Source organism: Lonchura striata, chromosome 37 (genome assembly GCF_046129695.1).
Source record: "Lonchura striata isolate bLonStr1 chromosome 37, bLonStr1.mat, whole genome shotgun sequence".
NCBI classification, from domain to species: Eukaryota; Metazoa; Chordata; class Aves; order Passeriformes; family Estrildidae; genus Lonchura; species Lonchura striata.
Genome location: NC_134639.1, coordinates 1,922,118 through 1,947,847, shown reverse-complemented (window position 1 = coordinate 1,947,847; position 25,730 = coordinate 1,922,118). Strand labels below are relative to the sequence as shown.

Here is a 25,730-nt window from a genome sequence, read left to right as displayed (position 1 = left end):
TACAGACCAGTAGAGCCCATTAGAGCTCAGTACAGACCAGTACAGACCAGTACAGCCCAGTACAGACCATTACAGCCCAGTACAGGCCAGTACTGCCCAGTACAGCCCAGTACAGACCCATACAGCCCAGTACAGCCCAGTACAGCCCACTAGCAGCCTTTAGAGTCCAGGATAACTCAGTACAACTGGCACAGCCCACTGTAGACCAATATAGTACAGTATAGCCCAGTATAAGAAAGTAGAACCCAGTACAGCCCAGTATTTTCCCCGAAGGAACCAAAACCAGCTGGTTCAGTCTGAGGAAGGGGAAGAGGAACCAAGAGCAGCACGTGGCAGCAGGGGGACAGCGCGGCAGGGGCGAAGAGGCTTGGGTGTCCCAGGGGCCCCCCAGACTCCGGGAGTCTGCACCGAGGCGGGGTGACCCAGCTGTGTAGACTCGTAGCCCTGCCAGCCCCTTGGGGACCCCTAAATCCGTCTGGGCAGGGGCCTCCCCCACCTACGTCACTGGGAGGTGGGTGGGGCAGTGGTGACAAAAAGCGATACCCCAAACTTCCCGTTTCTAACCCCAAAATCACCCAAAGCAGAGGCAGTGGCACGGTGGGAACTTGACGGGGAGCAGGGGGGTGCCCAAAATCCGTGGGGGGCAAGGGGTCCTTGGGGTGTGTGGAGGTTCTTTGGCCCTAGGGGAGGTCCCTGGGCTCTGGTGGGGGTCCCTGGAGTGTGTCTGCCTGGGTTGTGGATGGGGGTGGGGGGGTCCTCTGGGCCCTGACGGGAGTCCCTGGAGTATGTATGTGATTCCCTGGGGTGGGGATGAGGAGTCCTTGGACACAGAGTGGGAGTCCCGGTGTTCTGTTTGGGTCTCTGGGGTGTGGATCGTGGGTCCCTGGGCCCTGAGTTGGGTCTTTGGGATGCTGGTGGGGTCTCTGGTTCACAAGGGGATCCCTAGGGTGGTGGGGATCCCTGAGTCCCCAAGTGTGGTCTCTGGGCCTTGAGCGTGGTCTCTGTGGTACCAAGGATATGCTTCCTCCTCCTCTCTCTCCCACTGTATCCAGGATCTCTGCAGGGTGAGTCAGGATGTGCACCCCGCTGCTGGTGACACTGGTGACACTGGTGGTGGTGCCTGCAGGGGTCTCTCCCTATGGCTTCCGCAACTGCATCCAGGCACCGCGGGACCCTGGTCTGTTCCGCTGCATCCAGCGCTTCCTGAGCACCGTGGGGGCTGCAGTGGGCGACCTCCCCTCCACTGCCACATTCCTCAACCTCTCTGTCAATATCTTGCGCCAGGTGCCCTCTGGTGCCTTTGCCCACCTGCCGCAGCTCTACACCCTTGATCTGACCCACAACCAGCTGGAACGCCTGGCCCCAGGGGCTTTCTGGGGGCTGTCAGCACTGGTGCACCTAGACCTGGCCCACAACAAGGTGTCAGTGCTGGCCACGGGTGTGTTCTCTGGGCTGGGAAATCTGAGCACGCTGCGGCTGGACCACAATCCGCTACAGAAAGTGGCCCCCGGAGCTTTCCAGCCACTGGCCGCACTCACCACGCTCTGGCTGCGGGATGGCCGGCTCCAAGCACTGGAGCCCGTGGCCATGGCTGTGGGGAATCTGACGCACCTAGACCTGCTCGACCTGTGTGTAAACATGCTGTCGACACTGGGCCCGGGGCTGCCACCCACGCTGAGGGTCTTGCACCTCTGCAACAACTCCCTGGGAGCTCTTTCAGGGCCACCCCTGGGGTGATGCCCTCAGGGCTGCGTGAGCTTGACCTGTCCTACAACAACATTTCAGACCCTGCACCACTCGCTCACCTGTGCCTGAGCAACCTGACATACCTGCACCTGGCTGGGAACCCGCTGGACGTAGTGCAGCTGCTGCGTGTGCCTGGAATCTCCCCGCACCAGGTGGACGTGTCAGGGCTACAGGTAGGCACGAGCGGCCTGGAATACCTGTGCCAGCAGCTGAGAGGACAGCAGCTGCAGAGGCTGCAGCTGCAGCGCATGGGGCTCACAGCAATGCCCGATGGGGCTCTGGCTGAGTGTCCGGTGCTGGGTGCCCTGGATTTATCTGGCAACCAGCTGCGGCACCTGGGCTGCGTAGGGCGGCTGCTGAACCAGGCACAGCGCGCAGAGCTGAGCGAGCTGGTGGCTGAGCACAACTTGCTGCAGTGGCTGCCATCGTGCAACGGGTCCCCAGTTCTGCGGCAGCTGCACAACGTGTCCCTGCGCTTCAACCGCATCCTGGTGGCTGGTGCGGGTGCTTTTGACAATGCACCGGCGCTGCGGCAGCTGCGGCTGGATGTGAATGGGCTGGCACGGCTGGACCGCGCAGCGCTGCGTGGACTCCACGACCTGCGGCACCTACGCCTTGACAACAACCTGCTCACTGACCTCCTGCCCGGCTCCTTTGCTGACCTGCACCAGCTGGGAGACCTCAACCTGCGCAACAACCGCGTGGCCGTGCTCTTCCCTGGCGCCTTCAAGGGGCTTGACCAGCTGCAGACGCTTGACCTGGGTGGGAACAACCTGCAGCACTTGGCAGCCAAGGCATTCCAGGGCCTCCCGCGGCTTTGCCGACTTTACCTGGACCACAACCGGCTGCTGGAGGTGAGAGCGGCCGCGTTCCAGCCGGTGCAACTGATGCTGGGTGTGCTGGACCTGCGTGCCAACGCGCTGCGCTACCTGAGCCGACATCTGCGGCAGCTGCCGCCTTTCCGCTACCTGCATAACCTCTATGACCTGAATCTGCAGGCACAGCAGCCATATGGGATGCGTGTAGTCCCACAACGTTTCTTCCAGGGCCTCGGTGCCTTGCGCTCACTCTCTCTGGCACAGAACTCACTCTCGGCCATCCCTGACGATGCCTTCGATGACCTGGCACAGCTGCGGAACCTGACGCTGGCTGACAGCAATGGCGGGATGGGCCACTGCCTGCCGGCGTCTTCAAGAACCTGAGCCAGCTGCGCAGCCTGAACCTGGAGAGTGCAGGACTGCGCAGCCTTGGCCCCGAGGTCTTCGGCAACCTAACACGACTGCAGGAGCTGCACCTGGCCAAGAACGAGCTGCGTACATTGGATGTGACTCTGGCCACCCGCCTCCCCACCCTGCGCTATCTGGACCTGCGCAAGTGCCCGCTGAGTTGCAGCTGTGCCAATGCCTGGCTGCCTGCCTGGCTGGAAGGTGGGCCCGTGCAGGTGGTCTACCTGTATAACTGCACCTGTGGTGAGACAGGTGGGGCCTCCACGTACCTGCACTCCTTTGACACACGCGTGTGCTACCTGGACATGGGGCGGTACCTGTTTGCAGGGACAGCACCAGCCGTGCTGCTGCTGCTAGTGCTGCCACTGCTGTACCACCGTGGGTACTGTCGGTTGCGCTACCAGCTGTTCCCGCTGCACGCGTGGGCACGTGGGCGCTGGCGGCGGGAGCAGCGGCGCTACACCTACGACACCTTTGTGTCCTACAACTCTGGGGATGAGCGGTGGGTGCTGGAGGAGTTGGTGCCTGAGCTGGAGCGCGGAGCCCTGTGGCTCTGCCTGCACCACCGTGACTTTCACCCCGGCCGCGCCATAGTGGACAACATCGTGGACGCTGTGTACAACAGCCGGCACACGGTGTGCGTGGTGAGCCGCGGGTACCTGCGCAGCGAGTGGTACTCACTGGAGATCCAGATGGCCAGCTATCGCCTCTTTGATGAGCTGCGCGATGTCCTCGTCCTCATCTTCCTCGAGGACATCCCCGAGGCCGAGCTCTCGGCCTTCCACCGCATGCGCCATGTGCTGCTGCGGCGCACACACCTGCGCTGGCCCTCCGAGCTCCCTGCGCAGCCCCTCTTCTGGGCAAAGCTCAGGTGTGCCCTCAGTGCGGGGCAGGAGGAGGAGGACAGGGAGGAAGGGTGCCCTGACAGGACCAGAACCACTGTGGAGGTTCCCCCTCAGAAAAGCAGTTTTGTGCCCCAAAATCACTGGCTTTTCTCTTGGAATTATGCTCTGAACAGTGGGGATGAAGGTAACAAGAAGGAGGAGGAGGCAGAGAAGGAGGAGGTTGGGGAGGAGGAAAAAGGTTGCCAGGAGAGAGAGAAGCTGCTCTAGAGCGACCTCACCCTGGTGTAATGGGGATCCCCAGGGACATTCACAATCAAAAAAATGTGGTTTTGTCCCAAAATCCCTGGTTATCCTCTGAGAAATGTGCAGTTGGAACAATGGCAATAAGGAAAAGAGGGGGCAAGATGGACCTCAGTGTTCAGATGCAGCAAATGCTTCATCACTCAGTTGCTTTTCCCAGCAGGAGAGCCTGGGGACAATGGAATCAAGGGGCCATTGCTCCACTGCAAGGACTCTGGGAATTGAGGGAACAATTGTCACACTGTGGTGCCCATGGAGCCAAGGGTCCCTGGTGACACTGCAGGATCTTGTGTCACCAGGGCTCCATCATGACACTGCAGCACCAAGGAATTCATTGTGGCACCCAGAGGCCTCATGGAACCTTTTTTTTGACCCACCAAATGGAGGTTGTCTTTACCACTCCTTTTGCCATTAATGTATTTATAAAAACATTTTTATTCTCCTTCACATAAGTGGCCTGGTTAAGTTGTAATTGAGCTTTTACCTCTCTATTTTGCTTTCTGCATGACCTAATAACATTCTTAAGCATGTCCTGAGTTTCCTGGTCCTCCCTCCCAAGGTGATGCACCCTAATTTTTCCCCTGAGTTCCTGGAAAAAGCTCCATGACCTGCCAGGCCATTTTTTTTCCTTGCTAGCTCACTTTTTGGCACAGAGGGACAGGCTGTTGCTGTTCCTTCAACATTTCTTTCTTGAACTGTGTCCATCCTTCCTGGAATCCTTGGTTTTTAAGGGCTGTTTCCTTTTAAAACATCAGTACCTGATTTGGTACTCCCCAAATCAATCCTGAATAGGCCAAAGTCTGCTCTCTGTAACTCCAGGGTAGAAGATTTATTGATGGCCCTCCTTTCACAGACTATTTAAAAACTCAGTAATTTCATGGCCCCTGTGCCCCAAACAGTCTCTGACCACCACATCTCCCACCAGCCCTTCCCTGTCTGTTACCAGCAGGAGACAGAGCTTTCCTTGGCAGTGGGAAGAGAAGGAAACCTGCCCAAAGCACAGCTTGGAAGGTTCAGCCTGGAGCTGAGGAGGAAGAAAAGTCCCTGCCAGGGTAGAATTTTGGTGCTGGTGGTGTCCCAGCGTGGGGCTGGGCCATGGGCTGGCTCTGTGTGCCAGGAGCCGGCAGCGCTGGGTGCAGGCAGCCCAGGGAGGGCACAGAAACGCTGGGTGAGAAATGCTGGGGCACAGCGAGATGGGCGAGTGCAGCCGGCCAGGGCACAGGAGCAGCGCGCACAGGGGCACAGCCCCAGGACAGATGGGCAGGGCTGGGCAGGGCTGGCAGGGCCAGAGGCACCCAGGCCTTTGTCCCTGGGCTCGGGCAGCGCCTCGGGAGCCCCACAGAAGGAACTTCCCTGTGAGGGGCTGCACTTTGCTTCTCTGTGAAAAATGCATATTTTATGATTGGCTTTTCGCAAATGTTACAATGAATATTATATGTGTCATGTTAGAAAGTTATGCTGTATTAATTTCTTACATAGTGAGTTAAATGTAGCTTTAGGTTACAACATAATGTTAAAATAGAAACTCTGTGATATAGGATTTGTTAAAAGCTCAAGCAGGAAGATGAGATAATCAAGAAACTCCTCACACAGAGATGTCAGCGAAGGGGGCCCATAAAAAGTCACAGCCTCCTTATCAGAAAAGACAAACATTCTTCCACCTTCTCTCCATCTTTGTGGAACCAACAGGATTAAGGAGAAGAAGTTGACAAAAAGCAGAAATGTTCTTAATTTGCAAGGAATTTATGCATCATGGATGAGATATATGAATATGCAACAGGCTGTTGCTTGTAACATTATTCCTTTGTTCACAAGGCATGCTTTTTGCGATTTAGTGTCTGAGAGCACCTGGACATCCATAATTCTTTGCTTTTTATTGTCTTGTAATTGTCCTAACTCTAAACTTTATTACTGTAATTGTATTATTATTATTTTTATAACCATTTTATTAGTATTAAACTTTTAAAATTTTAAAAACCAAGTGATTGGCATTTTTCACATTCTCCCTCGCCCTCCCTGAGGAGGCTGCAGGGGCTGCAGGTTTATGGCATTTGTCCTTGCTGCCCCTCACATCCCCCTGCCCCACAAACAGCCCCGAGCCACCCGTCAGGGACGGGCCCTGCTGTGCCAGGCTGGGCTCAGGGCTTGGCCTTTCTGCTTCCCCCAGCCAGCCCAGGCCTTGCTCAGCATTGCAGTTCCCTGCTCTGAGCCTTGGGCTCCCTGCAGTCCTGGCCTCCAGGATCTGCTCTCTCCAGTGCCTGGGGAGCCTTTGGCAGTCCCTGCCCTCACTGGGGACCAGGGATTCTCCGAGCAACTTGGAGTTTTGCTTCTGACTCCTTCAGCAGCTTCTTCATCCTTCTCTCAGTGCCTGAGGCTCCTGGACCCAGCCCCACATCCACCCTGGGGATCCTTAAAATACAGAAAGCCCTCAGGAGCTCTTTGTCTTCCTTCCATTGTCTTCAAGTCTCCAGGGATTGTGCAGTTTGCTGTTCTGTTCAGGACGGAAACTTCAAAGTCCACCTCCTGATTTTTATTTTTTCATCACATGAATATTCTTTTATTTTTCTGTTCAGAGAAGAGTTGATAGAATCATTTCCCAGGTGATCTTGATGCTCAATGGCTCCTTAGCAGGGCTGGGCATGGAGAAGAATGAGCTCCTTGAGGGCTGACCCTGTTTGGACAAGCTGCTCCTCACCCCCAGCCTCACCATGTCTGACAGGGCCTGCTTAAGACTGACAGCCCAAAGCATTAAAAAATTGTGCATTTTTCTTTATAAATAAAGGTTAATTAATAAATACAGTTATAATTGTTTTTTCTTATGTCTAATAATATTATTCTGTATCTTTAACACGTAATTTTTAAAATTTATACAAAAAATGTATATGTTTTAGGAAACAAAAAATTTTTTGGTCATGGGTTCTAAGTATCACAATTCCCTTCATTAATTCATTGACCACTTTCAGCTATTGATTTTGCCCTCTGCGCTATAACTCCTGTTTTTAAGCTTTTTGTCGTTTTTTGTATTATTTTCTCAGACAGGGTAAAAGGGGCCACTTTGGGGTCCATGGAGACATTTCTGGGGCACATTTGGGGCAGTTTTGTGTCTGGGGAGGGAATTCAGAGAGAACTTGAGGGTCTGGAGGACACCTGGGGGAGCCGGGCGGGCACTTGGAGGGGCACTCAGGGATTCTGAGGGGCAGTTCGGGGTCCGGGGGAGCACTCGGGGGTCCAGGGGGGCCCTGGAGGTCAGGGAGGGGAATTTGGGGCCCTTCGGGGTCCGGGGGAGACCAGGGGGGCTCGGGCGGGGCTCGCTGGGCGCGGGGGCTGACGGGAGTTGTAGGCGCGGGTACAATGGAGTGTAACGGGACCGCGGAGCATCACGGGAGTTTCAGGCTCGGTGACAGCGGCTCTCGCTGGGGCGCGGGGCATGACGGGAGATGAAGGCACGGTTGGAACAGTGCTGGGCGTGCGCCGCGGAGCATGATGGGAGCTGTAGTCCCGGAAGTGCCTCGGACGCGGTGTTTGCGGACCGGGAATGCACTCGGGGGACACTTTTGCGTCCGAGCCACGACGTGAGGTCCTCGGGGGCTCTGGAGCACTCGGGGGGAGCTTGGGGAGATTTAACCGGGTTCCTTAGAGCGCAGGGCGCAGCAGGAATTTTAGGCGCGGAACTGTGTTCTGAGGGGCTCTGGGGCCGCGGGGGATGAGAGGAGAGGAATTCCCAGAAGTGGCTGTACCGGGCATCTGTGGGGCTGGGAGCACTCAGGGGATCCTAGGACGCTTTTGGGGGGTCCCGAATGGGCGCTGAGGGGCACTTGGTGATCCCGGAGGGTCTGGGGGGCACTTACGGGACAAATGGGGGCGGTACCGGGGTTCTGTGGAGCGCGGGGCATGACGGGCGTTGTAGTCCCGGCCCCAATGAGGCTCTATTGGCTTGCTGGGCATGATGGGAGATGTAGGCAAAAGGAAAGATGGCGCTGACTGTAGGCACCGCCCCCAAAGCCACGATCCCTGGCGCTGATTGGTTGGATGCTGTGATGGGCGGGAGCCTCGGCCAATGGGAGGGGACGGGAACAGCCCCTTGAACCCCTCCAGTCCCTCCCAGTACAGCCCAGTACAGTCCCAGTGCCCCTCCAGTCCCTCCCAGTACAGCCCAGTTCATCCCCAGTACAGCCCAGTACAGCACCAGTGCCCCTCCAGTCCCTCCCAGCACAGCCCAGTCCCTCCCAATACACCTGAGTTCATTCCCAGGCCCTCCCAGTTCCTCCCATGTCATCTACAATATGCCCCAGTGTTGCCCAGTCTTCCCCACAATGTTCTCTGTTTGTCCCAGTATCCCCCAGTTTCACTCCCTGTTTCACACCCAGTATGTACCAGTGTGTCCCAGTGTACCCCCGCAGTCCATCCCAGTCCACCCAGATTCCCCCTCAGCATTCCTCATGTTCCCAGGCTGTCCCAGATCCCCACAGTATCACTCCCAGTATGTCCCAGTGTCTCCCACAGCATTCCCAGTGTTCCCCAGTATGTCCCAGTCCTCCCCAGTGTTTCCAAGGACAGTTTTAATTTCTCAGGGCTGCCGTGGCAGCCAAACCCAGCAGTGGGGTCAGTGCAGTGCCCATGGCCACAGCTCCTTGCAGTGCCCAGTGCAGCTGGGGCTGATGATCCACCCTCACAGCTGGTCGAGGGCCGGTCTGGATGGTTTTGGTGGCACCTTGGGCTGGCACACACCTGAGGAGGGTGTCTGTTTTCATGGGGAAACTCAGGAGTTTTAGATTGCTTCAAACATAGAAAAAGGGAAAGCCCCTCTTAGGCTGGGTGCAGCCAGCTCTGCGAGCACAGCAGGTCCCAGGTGAGTGAGGACAGACAGGATGGGCTGGGGCAATGTGGAGCAAGGTTGTCCACGCTGGGCCAGAGCTCAGGGCACAGCATCTCTGAGCAGGCCAGAGCTCCTGAGGGGAGACTCTGGCTCAATATCAAACACAGAATGCTGCAATCACCTCTGATCTAAAGAGAAATGTAATAAAATACACCCTTTAAAATAGGAATGTGTATTTCTTACAAGCACTTTGAAATCTTTCTCCACAACTGGAATAGGAAAATTTTAATGACCCTCTCAAGGCTTTGGTGTTGTTTACATTAGACTCAGTCCCTGAATGTGTCTTCAAAAAACTTCTCAAGAACTCAAAATTAAAACTTCAGAGCTTCTTGAAGTTTTAATGGATCCCATTGAGGGACAGGACTGAGAAAGTGTCCCCAGGTTCCAGTCAGAGCAGAACACTGGAGGCAGTGATGACAGCTGGGACAGGCAAGGCAAAGGTGTCTCTGGTGCTGAGCAAACCTGGATGTGTTTCAGGAATGCAAAGGGCCCAAGCCTGAGCCCCAGCCCCTGGCAAGGCAGATCCTGTCCCTTCCTCATTGCTCAGGGCTCTTCCCGGGATGGGCACTGGCATGTGGGGATGTGTAATGCCAAGGGCAGGACCATGGGGCGGCCCTGCCAGGCTGCTGAGCAGGGACAAGGAGGCACTGAGGCCCCAGGGCTGCAAGGGTCACTTGTCCCCTCGTGGCCTCAGGCCCAGGGCCAGCAGCCACGGCCAAAGGGCTGCACAGGTTGGCTCTGTCAGGGCCTTGCAGCTGCTGCACATCCCTGTGCCCTCTGCAGCCCAGGCTGTCCCACGGTTTCCCTGCCCTGTGCCTCTGTCCCTGCAGGCTGTTGTCACCCCCGGCTGCCCCACCTCGCTGGCCCTTCCTTTGCTGGCAGCTCTGCCTCCTGCTGCCCCTGCCTGGCCACACAAAGCCTTGGGCTGATACCCAAAGGGTTAATTCCATTTTTACCCTGCCTGTGAACTTCCAGCACAGGAACAAGGCATTCAGGGGCTGCTTTCCCAGCAGGGATGGCTGGAAGATAAGATATCTGGCTCAAGGGTGCAGTGACAGAGAAAACAAGGACTGAATCTGGGAACTTGGGGTGGGTTTAATGGAAATGGGTAAATCGTAATTAGCATTTAGGAACTGTATATGAGCAATACACTGGTAAAATTACATGTCTGCATCAGATCAGGAGTTAGCCCTCACTAGGCCTCAGGCCTGAATAAATTATACCCTCTGAAATAGCAAATTAGTGTTAAGGAGCCTCATTGTGATATTTCCGAGATTTGGTGACAGCGGGGCCTCACAGAACCCAGGACTCAGCTGTGACACTGCCCAAACTCATGGATCAAAGGGTCCATGGTGACACAGCAGAACCCCATGGAACCAAAATCCATTTTGGCACATTGGGGCCACATTGAACCAGTGGTCTATTGTGATAGTGCAGATCCAAGGAGATCATTGTGACACTGAGAAACCTCTGGGAACCAAGGGGACACTCTGACACAGCAAGGCCTCGTGGAACCAAGGGTCCCTTGTTAAACTGTGTGGCCTCATGGAACCATGAGCCATTGTGACACAGCGTGGCCACACGGAGCCAAGGGGCCACTGTGACACTGCAGATCCAGGGAGACCATTGTGACTGAGGAACCTTATGGAACCAAGAGTCCATTGTTCCACTGTGGGGCTCTGTGGAACCAAGGGGAGCACAGTGACATTGCGTGGCCTCATGGAACAATGGAGACTATCCTGACACTTTGGGACCCACTGGAACACAGAGACCATTAGAGCATGGCAGGCCCTCGTGGAATCAAGGGGACTACAGTGAACACTGTCGGGGTCCATGGGATGAAGGGTCCATTCTGACTCCACGGGACAAAGGATGCCATTGTGACACTCTGGGGCATCATGGAACCAAAGGTCCCTTGTGACACAGCAGGGCCTCATGGAACCATGGAGGCCATTTTGACACTTTGAGGCCTGTGAAACCAAAGGGCCACTGTGGCACTTCAGGGCCTCTTGGAGCCAAAGGGACCATAGTGACACTGTGGGGCTCAGTGAAACCAATGGTCTGTTGTGACCCAGCAGGGCCTCATGGAACCATGGAGACCATTTCTACATTTTTAGGCCTTGTGAAACCAAAGGGCCTCTGTGGCACATCAGAGCCTCATGGAGCCAAGGGCTCTGGGCTTTCTTTCCAATGGAAAAGAACTGCCCTTCACATTCAAGCACCCATGGCCAAAATGGGATTCTCCCCTCAAAATTCCCAATATCCAGGGATTGCTCCCATCAAAAGCTGCCATTACAAACAAGTCTTTTTGACCTTGTCTTCCTGAGAGCTGGCTCTCACCTTGCTTCAAACACTGGGGATCTGTGCTTTTCTTCCTGTGGAAAAGTACCATCCCTTCTGCACAGGCAACCATGGCCAAAATTGACACTTTTCCTCCAAAATTCCCGATTTGCAAGGGTTCTCCCAGACAAAATCTGCCAGGACAGACAGCTCTGGCTGGCCTTGGCCTCTGGTGGTCACCTCCCGTTTCAAGGAAGCCTTGAGGAAAGTATTTGAACAGGTTTGACTGCTGCAACATCAATGAGCCTCTTGTCCTCTGAAAAACTCAGATGCTCTTCTGATCATATGTGTCTTTTCTTTCTCATTGTGTGTTATGCATGAAATATTATTTTCAGCTAAAAAATAGTATTCTTCTTACTTTACCAGTGTTTTCAGACACAAAACAGCTCATCTACATATGGATCCAGGTCACCTGTACAAGCAAACACAATGAAGAATGCAGCAGGAATGATTTGTCTCTGCTCCCATCTGTCACATCTCTGGAGCTGGAGGTGCAGCCCCAGACCTTGGGAGGGCTCAAGGGCTCACCAGCTCAGCTCCCACACAGAGAACTTGCCGACCATGTTCTGCTGGCCTTGGCCCCTGCCCGCTCAGCCAGGCTGAGATGGACACTGATGGTTTCTGTGCCAGGCTCTCCCAGCCCAGCCCAGCTCCCTGCCAGCTCTGCCAGCTGCCCTGAGCTCTGGGCAGCACCAAGGGCCTCTCCCCAGCACAGCCCAGCCGGCTCTGGCCCCACAGCTCTGCTCAGCCCAGGCTGCTCTGGGCACTGCCCCACGGCCTCAGCCCCTGCCAAGGGCACAGCAGCAGCTGCAGCTCAGCCAGGACTCAGCCCCACCATGGGGGAAGGGGCCTGGCCAAGGCCAAAGGAGCTCCCTGGCTGCCCTGCTCCCCTCTGCCTGAGGTGCTGAGAGCTCTGCAGCCCCTCCTGCCATCCCATCTGCCCAGGCCAGCACAAGAGCCCCGGCCCTGGGGCCCTCCAGAGCTGCTCCTGCTCCAGGCCCAGGGCCCATCCCAGAGCTGGGGCAGCCCCAAAGCTGAGCCCATTTCTGCTCATTGCTGCTCTGATGGGGATGAATCCTCAGCACCTTGGAGGTTGGTGATGAACTTTACTACTCCAGAGGCCTCTTCTTTCTTGAGCCCTTCAGTGTAGAAATTCAGTGACAAAGGCTCATTCATATTTCTTCCAAACACCCAAACAAAACAAGCCCATGGAAATAATTCAAGTCTTCAATTCTTCAGTGGTTAATTAGACAGATTGCAGAAGTGTATTCAAAGTCAAGCCACTATATTGAAAACAGTGCAGAGGGAATTGTTTTGTCCTGTTTACTTTTCCTATTTATAGATTGATATCATCAAACCCCAGTTGATATGGATCCCCAGCATCTCCTAATCCATTTTTACTAGGTATGAAAATCAAGATCCCTTGTTGCTGACAATCTGAAGAGGGTCCCACAGAGAGCCAGCTGGAGTAATGACACCCAAACCAATATGGCTTGATGTCATCCTCCTTTATTGTCTAATTTTTTCATGTCTTATTTTATGCCTTTATTGCCTTACATAATACAATAGCAAATTAACATTCATTGGTTAACATAATAAATGTAATCATATTATGTTAACCAATGAATATTTATTTGCTATTGTCACTTATTGATTGGCTGTTATTCTACAAGCATCTGATCAGGTTATAGTATGTGCCAGTTTTCATGTACTACTCAGCACCCAACATTGGCTATTGTGTTTGTACAAGGCTTATTCTCTTTCCAAGGATGTCCTAAGTACTTTAAAGTAACTAAAATAATTCAGTAATCTGCAGGCCAGGGTTGTCCAGCTCCTGCAAAGGAACAGCATCAAGGATAGCACGTCCTTGTTCCACGAGAAATTCCTCAACACCCTGTGGATCCAAGGATCCTTTGTGATCCTCCAGATCCTCATGGAACCAAGGGTGCATTGAGGCACAGCCAGGCCTTGTGGCAAGCAAAGAAACCTCTGTAAAATGCAGGGTAACTCACAGAACCAAGGAGTCCATTGTTAGAGAAAAAAACCTATGGAACCAAGGGTCCATGGTGACAAAGTGGGGCCTCATGGAAACAAGGGGTCACTGCGACACAGTGGGACTGCATGGGAGGAATTGTCCATTATGACAATGTGGATCCACAGAGACCGTGGTGACACGAAGGAACCTCATGGATCCAAAGGGCCATTGTGATGCTGAAGAACTTCATGGAACCCAGGGTCCATTGTGACACAATGGTCCCGCATTGGAGGAGAGGAACCATTGCTGACAGTAGAGAAACTCATGGAACCAAGGGACATGGACTCATGGGACCATTGTGACACAGCAGGGCCACATGGAACCAAGGAGACCAGTGACATTTAGGAAGCTCATGGAACCAAGGGTCCATTGTGACACTGCAGAAACAAGAAGACCATGGCTGACACTATGGAAGCTCATGGAACCAAGCAGCCATTGTGACACTGCAAGGTGTCGTTGAACCGGGGAGACCATTGTGACCCTAGAAAACCTGATGGCACTAAGAGTTTATTGTGACACAGCAGGGTCCCATGGAACCAGTTGTCCATTGTGACAACGCAGATCCGAGGAGACCATGGTGACACTACGGAAGCTCATGGAACCATGGGTCCATTGTGACAAAGCAAGGCCTCATGGAACCAAGGAGATCATTGTGACATCATGGAATCTCATGGAACCAAGGATCCATTGTTAGAATCCAGAGCCACGGAGACCATTGTGACACCATAGAATCTAGTGGACCCAAGTAGATCATTGTGACATCATGGAATCTCATGGAACCAGGGTTCCATTGTTACAGTCCAGAACCAAGGAGAGCATTGTGACATTGTGGAACCTCGTGGAACCAAGGGTCCATTGTTACAGACCAGAACAAAAGAGAATTGTGATATCGTGGAACACTGTAGAAGCAAGGGTTCATTGTTATACTCCAGAGCCATGGAGACCATTGTGGCATTAGGAAACTCATGGAACCAAGGGTCCATTGTTACAGTCCAGAACCAAGGAGACCATTGTGACAATGTGGAACCTTGTGGAACCAAGGGTCTGTTGTTACAGTCTGAAACCATGGAGACCATTGTGACATCATGGAACCTCGTGGAACCGAGGGTCTCTTGTTACAGTCTGGATCAAGGAGATCATTGTGACATCATGGAATCTCATGAAACCAAGGGTCCATTGTTACAGTGTGGAACCAAGGAGATCATTGTGACATCATGGAACCTCGTGGAACCAAGGGTCCATTGTTACAGTCTGGAACCAGGGAGACCATTGTGACATCATGGAACCTTGTGGAACCAAGGGTCTCCAGAATCAGGGACACCATTGTGACCGCACAGAACCTCACAGAACCAAGATTCCATTGCTATGCAGTGGGGCTTCATGGAACCAAGGAACCACTGTGACACAGCAGGGCTGCATGGAACCAATGGTCCATAGAGAGATTGCGTATCCAATAAGACCATGGTGATGCTGTGGTGTAGAAAAAATGAAAGGAGACAAGTCCATTCTATAATGTCAACAAGTCTCAGTTTATTACAAGCACGCATGTACAGTTATACCGGTTATAATGAAGCTCATGCATATTGCAAAACTTAGGCTCATCATTGGTGTATCAAAAACAGGTCAACCCTGCCTTTGGGGCTTTCTAAGCTTGCTTTGTTTTCCCTTACATTTATCTTTTTGCTGACCATTCTACTGTTGGGAACCAGCTTACCCAAGGACATAAGATATTGTTGCTACATCTGCTATTGCTGCACTGTGCAATTTTCAGCTACTGCTTCACTAACTGCACGTAGTCATGTCCTTTCTCACGAAGCCATTCATCCACAAAACTCTCCACACTGCACCAATGGTGGTGGGTTGTTTTCACTTCAGAACCAATGGATTTGGTCCTTGCGGAGCTCTGTATAAAAGAGCAGTGCATTTTGAATTAACCGGAGTTTACTCTCAACAGCCTTCTGAGTCAGAGCCTCTTAATTCCCGTCCTGCCTCAACAGCGACAAAGATCCTTCATGGCTGACAATCAATCACACTTTGTCCCTACCCCCTCCCCACCATTTCCCTCATCCACCCCCTGGCACTCAGAGCAGCTGAGGAATGGAGTCACATCCAGGGGTGTCCCCAGGGATCAGGGCTGGGGCCAGGTCAGTGAAATCTCTTTATTGCTGATCTGGACAAGGCCATCGAGGGCACCCTCAGTCAGTTCCAGGTGAGCCCAGGCTGGGTGGAGTGTGGCTGTGCTGGAGGGCAGGAAGCTCTGCAGAGGGATCTGGACAGGCTGGAGCCATGGGCCCAGGACAATGGGTTGAGGTTCACCAAGGCCAAAGGCCGGGTCCTGCCCTGGGCTCACAACCACCCCAAAATCCCTGGCCGTGCCCTGCCTCTGATCCCCACAGCCTGTCCTGTTTCCTTCATCCCTGCATTGCCAGGGACTTTCTGGGACAAGGGAGTTCTGCTCTGGGGATGGAGGGAGCTCCAAGTACCACGACTGGAGTGGGAACCACAAATCATCAGGTTTGTGTCCTTTGGGAGTCAGGAACTGGTGAGACTCAGAGGCACAGAAAGTTTCTCTTCATGGCCAACAGACCATGGTAGAACAGGACACAATTTAATAACAATCACGCTCTTCCCTATGTGCAACATCCCAGCAGCATCTGATGAGTCCACCATCCACAAGTGATTTCCATACTAAAACTGATTTTAGACTTACATGGTTCTCTGATAGATATAAACACAGTTAAGTTCTTGCATCAGGATGCTCATCCTGGAGTGGGGGCAAAAGAGCTCAAACAATTCATGATTTGCAAAGCTGTCAGTGGTTGATGGAGAAGGGAGGTCAGGCTGCTTTTGGTGTTGAGGAAATGCTGAAACAAATCTGATTCATTTCATCATCTTCTGTCCTGGCTGATCTCCCCTGTTTCCCCTTCCACCCATTGGCTTTTGTCTCCCACCAGGCCCCCGGTGAAGAGCCTGGCTCTGTGTTCTCCATCTCCTCCTTGCTGGCACTGCCAGGCTGGGATGAGGAGCCCCTCAGCCTTCCCTGCTCCGGGCTGGACAATCCCAGTTCCCTCAGCCTCTGCTCACAGCCCAAGGGCTCCAGCCCCACCTTGGAGGCCCTTCCCTAGCCCTGCTCCAGCTGCCAGACATCTTTCCTGCCCTGGGCAACTCAACTCAGGCCACAGGGACTTGGATAATCCACATCCTTGATGTCCTGGTCAAACAGCCCTGGCCCCTTGTCCCCATGTCAGGCTCTGGGGTGGATCCTATGGAACATCCTTGGGTGGAGCCTGTGGCTCCAGGGGGACTGGGAGGATACCGGGGAACAGGGACTCCGCTGGGCATGAACAGCATTGGACTTGTTGGGAGAAACTGTGAGGGGGGGCTGGGGTGGAGTGACCAACCCAGTGACCTCACAGAGCCCTCCTGGGATGTCACAAAGCCCCTCTGGGATGTCTCAGCCTGCTCTGAGATGTCACAGCCAGATCTCTAATGTCACACAGCTGGTCTCTGATGTCACTCTGTGATATCATAGTCTGCTGTTATGTCACAGCCTGTTATCTGATGTCACACAGACAGTCAATGATGCTTTAGTTGCTTGATGTCCACTCTGTGATGTCACAGTCCACTCTGTGACCTCATGTCACCAGATGATGAATTGTCTCCACCAGGTGAGCTGACAACTGGAGCTTGTTCTCCAACTCCCCAGGCCTATGGAAACCACACAATGCCAACTGTGGGAGAAGGGGAACTGGAAGTTCACCAGCCTCAGTGTCCTGCCAGCTCAGCCAGGCCCACGGGAACATTGGGGTCCATGACCACCAGGGACCACCAGGGAAGATCCCCAGGACAGAAGACAGCATGGGTAATGGGGAGAGGAAATATGTTAATGATTCTGGAAAAATGATTATCAGATGTGTGTTTAGTCCAGGACAATCAATGAATATGTGTGCAAAATACAGAACATGAACAGAAACTTTCCTGTACTCAGCAAGCTCGGCTTTGGGAGGAGCTATCCCCCGTGCATCCGGCTGAATAAAGAATGCTGCTTCTTAATGCTGCACTGGTGTTAAGGAGTTTTCTGTTTTACCCAATTTTTGTAACACTCCACTCCCAAGGAATGCTCTGTCTCCTGCTGCTCACAAACAGAGAAGGGCTGGAGGCAGATGTGGGGCTCAGAGGCTGCCTGGGGCACAGGGACCATGAAATAATCAAGTTTTCAATGATCTGTGAAAGAAGGAGGGACAGCAACAAAACTTCCACACTGGAATTAGGAAGGGCAGTCTTTGGCCTATTTAGGATGCTGACTTGAGGAGTACCAAATCAGGTACCGATATTTTTAAGGGAAAAAGCCCTTAAAAACAAAGGGGTCAGGAACAAAGGGCACATTTTGAGAAAGTAATCTTAAGGGGGAAGGAGCAGCCTGTCCCAGTGTGGCAAAAGATGAGCTGGTGAGGAAAATGACTGCCCTGACTGCCCATGGAGCTTTTGTGGGAACTCAGGGGAAAGAAGAGGGTGCATTAACTTTGGACAGAAGGTCAGGCAACTTAGCAAGCGTTTAAGGATGTTGTTAGGTCATGCAGGAAAAAAGAGGAAAGAGTTAAAATCTCAATAATAGATTAACCTGGCCACTTCTGTGAAAAATATTAGAAAACTTTTCTACAAATAACTCAGTTGCAATTTATGGGATAATGAGAACCTCCACTCTTTATTGGATGCAGTGGAAAATATAGTAGTATGGAGAGTTTTGTGGAAGAATGGCTTCGTGAGAAAGGACATGACTACGTGCAGTTAGTGAAGCAGTAGCTGAAAATTGCACAGTGCAGCAATAGCAGATGTAGCAATAATATCTTATGTCCTTGGCTAAGCTGGTTCTCAACAGTAGAATGTTCAGCAAAAAAGATAAATGTAAGGGAAGACAAAGCAAGCTTAGAAAGCTCCAAAGGCGGGATTGACCTGTTTTCCATACACCAATGATGAGCTTAAATTTTGCAATATGCATGAGCTTCATTATAACGGGTATAACTATACATGTGTGCTTGAAATAAACTGAGACTTGTTGACATTATAGAATGGACTTGTCTCCCGTCATTTTTTCCACAAAATGGTGACCCGATCGACGTGATAGGCGCCACGGTGGAGTGACGAAAAAGGGTTCGGGTCCTGATGCAGCCAGGACGGCAAAAGTGCTGAATTGAAATAGAGTGCACCGTGCCCCAGGTGACTGCAGAGGCAAGCCTGGCCGATACGTGCTGCCGACGACCTCGGAGGGCTGCAACAGCGCTGACAATATAGGTATGGAGAGGCAAGAAGCATATGATTTATTTACTGCATTCTTGCAGAAAAGGCAGATTAAAGGCATTGATTTGCAAAAAGATCTGCCAGGGTTATTAACATATGGGTATTCTAAGGGGTTCTTTGTAAATCCTCATACAGTACATGAGTTGTCTGAGTGGCGTAAGTTTGGGGATAAACTATGGGAGGAAGTTTTAGATGATGATAAGACAGCTAAAAAGTTGGGAAAGTGGTGGAAGATAGTTCACAATGAATTATTACAACATCAGGCAGAAAAGAAAGCTGCCGAGCAGAGAACTTCAGCACTAGAGAAAAATAGAGGTTTTAACGGGGAGGATTGGTTGCCTGGTGTTTCCATGCCACCTGCTGTGTCTACAGTGGAGTTACCTCCCTTGTGACCTGTGCCTGAGGACACGGAAACAGAGTTGCGTTGTGAGCCCACGGCTCCTCCAGCCCCCTCAGAACAGAAATCGACAGTTCGTCAAAGTTTGTCTGCCAGTAAGCCGACCCCTAGGGCAGAGTCTGACCTAACGGAGGCTCTGGCCAGGGAACGGAGGGAAGTTTGGGCGACTTTGGCAAGAGAGGAGCTGGACAAAGGAGATGGGCAGGCTTTGGAACTAGCAACAGAACTGGCTTGTCCTGTAATTTTTCAGCAGCAGGCAGGCGGGGGGTTAACAGCTCAGATTACACCGTTAGATTGGAAGTTGTTGTCACAGTTGCGAGCTACAGTGAGTCAATTTGGAGTTACTAGTGAACCGGCTAGGCAGATATTGGATTATGTTTGGAGTACTAATATATTGCTACCAGGAGATTGTAGAAGTCTTGCTAAGCTTATTTTCTCGCCACATCAGAGGCTTTTGTTTGGTGCACACTGGCAGGCAGAAGTTAATGAAGCTGTAGCTATACAAAGACAGCCTGGAGATCCTCTTCATGGAGTAACTATGGATGAATTGATGGGCTTAGGACCATATTTTCGCACTGAGGCACAAGCTATGCTAGGACCTGAGAAGTGTCGAGAGGCAATGCGACTAGCTCGAAGGGCTATAGATAAGGTGAAAGACCCAGGAGGTTTGCCAGCGTATATGGGAATTAAACAAGGAAGGGATGAGACTTTTGGAGCATTTATTGATAAGGCAGCGGCAGCAATAGAGAGAGCTGGAGTGCCTGAGTTTATGTGTGGATCATTGTTGAAGCAGTGTGCTTTGCAAAATTGTAATGCTTCTACAAGAAGTGTGTTAAACACATTAGGAGCTAATTGGACTATAGAAGATGCATTAGAGAGGATGGCTACTATACCAACGGGGCAGCAGGCATTTTTAGTTGAGGCTATTAAAGAGCTGGGAGAGGGATTAAAAGAGCAGGCAAAAGCTTCACAGACACAAATGTTAGCTTCACAGACACAAGTGTTAGCTGCTCTTGCACCCCTCCAAGCGTCAGTAGCAACCCAGGGAAATGTTTACGGCAGTCGTATGAGATGTTTTCGATGTGGAGGGACAGGACACGTTCGGCGAGAATGCTCTGCTGCTGGAATATGGTGTCCTAAGTGCAAATCGGATACTCATAACATTGCTGCCTGTAAGAGGAGACCGGGAAACGCCCGAAACAGCGCGAACAAGAGCAGCCGCACTCCGACACAAATAGCTGCTCCAGCCTTTCCAGCAGCGACACCTTGCGTCCAGCCACAAGAGGGAGCCTCGGGATGGACTTGGCAGCCGCAGTAGAAGTGACTTTAATGACACCACAGCCGCAGAAGGTCCCCACTGGAGTTAATGGACCTATTATAATCGAGGGCAGGACAATGGGAGCTTTGTTATTGGGAAGATCATCGGCCTCTATGCTTGGATTATTTGTGCTGCCTGGTGTCATTGATGCAGACTATACTGGTGATGATTATGGTTCATACTCCATTTCCTCCTATTCGGATTAATAAAGGACAAAGGATTGCTCAATTGGTTCCTCTAGAGCAAGTTACTAAGGCTGTATCCTCACGGAAAAGCCGTGGAGGAGATGGATTTGGATCTACAGGAGGTTTGACTCTATTAACTTTGGATCTGAATGACAGACCAAGAAAGGAGGTTTTGTTGGAATATAAGGGACAAAAATGTATGCTTACAGGTTTGCTGGACACGGGTGCTGATTCAAGTATTATTGCACCACAGTGTTGGCCTGCACATTGGCCTTTACAGCCAGCTGCTACAGCAGTAACAGGAGTTGGAGGTTTAACTCTTGCAAGTCGCTCGCCATCTCTTACTGTCTCAATAGATGGCAAAATTATAAAGGCAATATTTTCTGATGTTCAGTTACCACCTACGGTGCAATGCCTAATTGGGCGAGACATTTTAACACAGTTAGGGGTTGTCCTGACAAATGAGCACCCTTTGGGATAATAGCCATTGCTTGGACTTTCCCGATTCCCATAATTTGGAAAAGTGATGAGCCTATATGGGTAAAGCAATGGCCTTTAAAAAGGGAAAGTCTGCAACATGCTCATGCCTTGGTCACTGAACAATATCAACAAGGGCATCTGAAATTATCTACAAGTCCTTGGAATACCCCTATCTTTGTGATAAAGAAAAAGTCAGGGAAATATCGCTTGCTGCATGACTTGCGGGAGGTTAATAAACAGATGGAGCCAATGGGTGCACTACAGCCAGGTCTGCCTAATCCAGCAATGTTACCTGAAGGATGGCCTCTATTGATAATAGATCTCAAAGATTGTTTTTTCACAATTGCTTTGCATGACAGGGATACAAAGCGCTTTGCATTTACTTTGCCAGCTCTGAACAGAGAAGGTCCAGATCAACGATTTGAATGGACGGTTTTGCCTCAGGGTATGCGTAACAGCCCTACTTTATGTCAACTTTATGTAGATTCTGCATTACAACCATTGAGGCAACAGTGGCCACAAGCTATCATTTATCACTATATGGATGATATTTTGATTGCTCAGCCTAAGTCATTTACAAGTCAACAGGTTAAACATGTACAAAACTTGCTGGGACGTTTTAAGCTTGTTGTGGCCCCAGAGAAAATACAGTTAACTTCTCCTTGGAAATACTTGGGATGGACATTGTCTCAAAGTTTGGTAACACCTCAGAAATTAGAACTGAAAACACAGATTGTTACTTTAAATGATGCTCAGAAATTATTAGGTGATTTACAATGGCTTAAACCTATAGTGGGCCTTCCAAATGAACTGTTAGATTCTCTTAGACCCTTATTGAAGGGCACAGACCCAACAGCACCAGTGATCCTTAATCCTCAGCAGAAAAGAACTCTTCAGCAAATTACAGACTGTGTGGTTCAGGGTCGTGTACATCGGCGAATACTGGGAATCCCGCTTAATCTCACTATATGGTGTGGTGAAAAACATTTGCTGGGAGCTTTAACACAGCTAGAAACAAAAACGGGGGAGATAAGGGTGTTGGAATGGCTATCCCCTCCACTTCAGCAAACAAAAACTTTAATTCAAAAAATTGAACTGTTAGCAGCTTTGATAAAACGGGGTCGTGAGAGAATTTTGCAGGTTGATGGGCGAGAGCCTGAACTAATACAGATTCCTATGAAAAAGGACTCTTTACAATGGTATTTGGTCAATAGTGAAGAATTGCAAGAAGCTCTGCTAGGAATAGGAGGTGCTGTCATAACTGAAAGTATTAAAAATCCTCCATTACAGTGGATTGGAAAATTGAGTTGGATGGTTCGGCCACAGCGAGAAAAGGAGCCGATTCCTGGTGCAATAACGGCATACACAGATGCAGGGAAGAGGTCAAGAACAGCAGCAATTACATGGCAGGAGCAGGGAGTCTGGAATCATGAAATTCTTACTGCAGATGACTCAGATACCCTTCAGACCTTGGAGTTAGCAGCTGTGGTATGGGCTCTAACAGTCCTGAAGGGGCCTTTGAATATTGTTACAGATTCCTTGTATGTAGTTGGTGTCGTGGAAAGAATAGAGGACGCTGCTATCAAGGAAGTACGAAATCAGAGACTATTTGAACTGTTCATACAACTTCAAAAAGCAGTAAAAATCCGAGAACATCCTTATGCTATCATTCATATAAGAAGTCACAAATGGGAAATTGGTTTAGGAGAGGGTAATGCTCGGGCAGATAAGCTCGTCACAGTGACTCAATCTTCTCCTTTATCAGGGCAAATGCTTGCTAGGGAGGCACATTCTATGTTTCATCAGAACGCAAAAGGGTTACAACGGGAGTTTGGAATATCCCATGCAGATGCCACTGCTATAGTGAGAGCTTGTCCTACCTGTAGTCATCATAATGGGGGTCATGGCATGGGATGGGGAGTTAACCCACGAGGTCTTTCATCTAATGAACTCTGGCAGATGGATGTTACTCATGTAAATAGTTTTGGTCGCTTGAAATATGTTCATGTTACTATAGATACATATAGTAAATACATCTGGGCAACAGCTCAAGCTGGAGAAAAAGCATTACATGTTATAAGGCATTTGTGTAGTTGTTTTGCAGTAATGGGAGTGCCAAAGCAGATTAAGACAGACAATGGTCCTGCATACATTGGTGGCAGGGTGAATAGATTTTTAAAATCATGGGGAATTAAGCACATTACAGGAATAGCACATTCTCCCACTGGACAAGCAATTGTAGAAAGGGCAAATGGAACTTTGAAGAGATATCTGGAAAAACATAGAGAGATTGGAGATGTTCAGGAAAGATTAATGAAAGTGCTCTTTGTTCTTAATCATTTGTGTGTATTTGGGGATTCAGAGGCACCACCTGCAATGGTTCATTATGGTCAAAAAGAAATGAGAGAAAGGGGCAAAGAAGTATGGGTCAGGTATAGGGACCCTAAAACAGGTATTTGGCAGAACCCAGCAAAGGTCCTATATTGGGGAAGGGGATATCTTTGTGTTTCCACCCCTACAGGTTCACTCTGGGTGCCAGCAAAGTGGACTAAACCAGCTCTGGATGAGTCGTCTCTTAGCTCGCCTGACGGATCAGGACCAGAGGAGAATTGAAGAGAAGCTGATTCGCACAGTGGGACCTATTCTTCAAGAGATAAGAGGACTTTCCCCAGTGATTGATCAACTTTTGCCTTCAGAGTTAACTTTTACAGCAATTGTTACAGCTATTGAGGCTTTACAGACTGTTCATATTCCAGGACCAAAGAATCCTGAGTGTCTTAGTTGTGGGAATTTTAATTGTAACAGTTGGATTGCTTTTGTTTGTGGGGGTTGTGGAAAAACATACTGGGAAGATCAAGTATTTTTAAAACGACATTTTTGGTGTAAACATTGTGACTTTCAAAAACGAGGAGATTCTTGGCAGAGAGATTTAATACGGGATACAGGCTTAGGAGTTGCTATAGCTTTACAGTTATTTGAAGCACCAGAACAAAAGATATTAGCTTTTTATAGGTGGGAAGCAGAACACGCTTGTGATAGATTAATTAAGCAAGCAAATTCAAAAGTTTTATCAACAAGGTGTCAAAAGCAAGTGAAGGTATCTATAAGATCTTATTTAGGAAAACCAGTAGTAGGAAATCCAGACATAGAATTAGATAAGCTTATTAAATATGTGCAGACATTAAAATTAAAATCCAAGCAGAAGAAATCATGAGAGCGATAAGGTGGATAATCTATCTTGTTCTTTTGACTAATCTTTGTCATGGACTAATAGAATTTAATCAGCCCAGAGAAAATATTTGGGTAACCTTGGCTAACATGACTAATCAAAGTTCACTATGCCTTAGCTTGGGAGGAGTGACAAATCCATTTCGTACCTGCCTAACAGGTGTTCCTGTCTGGAGACCAGAGGAATTTTGTGGGTTGATAAGGAATCCGACGCTTTGCAAGAATTTTGCAAAGGTGAAAGGGCCAGACAAGAATATTGATTACACAGAAGCTCAACGAGATGGCTATAGGCAATGTTTGTTGATACTGTCACTTAAAGAAACATTGCAATCTCCACCAGAGGAATTAGATCTCTTTGGAAGTGCTAATGCTAGTTTAGGGAATGCTTCAACAGGAGGATGGTTTAGCTTTGTTCCATTGAATTTGCAGAGTGTAAATAATCCAAGAAACAAATGGGCTTCTCTGGACTCTTCACTGGATTCAGAAAGGGTATCATCTCAGTTATATTCCAACTGTGATGGTTCCAAGATAACGAAACCCTTAAGGTTGCCAAAGGGTGTGTTTTTGATTTGTGGAGATAGAGCTTGGAATGGAATACCGGTAAAACCACAAGGGGGACCCTGTTACCTAGGAAAACTAGCACTGTTCCATCCTAATATATCCTTGCTAATGCAATGGGACAGGCTAGGGAAGACAAGGAAGAGGCGTGATGTGCATGACTTAAAATGTGATCAGGTTGGACAACCTCAATTTTGGAGTACTTTAAAACAGGTAATAGTGGCAACCCTGTTACCAGGAGGAGCTGCCAAAAAGGCTATGGTGTTAGCTGAACAATTGGGATGCTGGACTAAAGATGAACTTAACAAAACATCGGAGGTTTTATCTATGCTTGCTATGGATGTACAAAGTGTAAATCATGCTGTACTGCAGAACAGAGCAGCCATTGATTTTTTGTTGTTAGCCCAGGGACATGGATGTGAGGAATTTGAAGGAATGTGTTGCATGAATCTCTCTGATCATTCTGTATCAATACATGCTAGGATTAAAGAACTACAACAGGGCCTTCATCAATTAAAAGAAGAAGATGGTCTAGGGATAGAAGAATGGCTTAAAAGTTTAGGGATTGGTCCTTGGCTAAGAACTTTTATCATGTATGCAGTGGGAATCTTGATTGTTGTTTTACTACTCTTGCTGATTTTGCCCTGCCTGTTTAACTGTCTTCAGAAGCTGGTGGAACGCATGGTTCAAAAGATGTGGACAACTAACTTAATGGTCCAAAACAAAAACGGGGGAAATATGGAGAGTTTTGTGGAAGAATGGCTTCGTGAGAAAGGACATGACTACGTGCAGTTAGTGAAGCAGTAGCTGAAAATTGCACAGTGCAGCAATAGCAGATGTAGCAATAATATCTTATGTCCTTGGCTAAGCTGGTTCTCAACAGTAGAATGTTCAGCAA

The 25,730-nt window shown here is 50.2% G+C and overlaps 2 protein-coding genes across 2 annotated transcripts in view; both read left to right on the top strand.

Annotated features, from left to right (window-relative positions):
* The window catches only part of LOC110469521 (uncharacterized), a 612,305-nt gene that overhangs the window by 175,098 nt on the left and 411,477 nt on the right, over positions 1-25,730 (top strand). The window lies entirely within an intron of this gene.
* Positions 579-24,878, top strand: LOC144247977 (uncharacterized; the record flags this gene model as incomplete). The annotated part of the gene is given in 8 exon segments (XM_077789778.1): positions 579-597; positions 1,127-1,720; positions 1,723-2,913; positions 2,916-4,001; positions 17,075-17,230; positions 22,581-22,636; positions 23,568-23,678; positions 24,852-24,878. Coding segments are annotated over 8 exon segments (3,240 nt in total), but the record flags the coding sequence as incomplete, so codon positions are not given.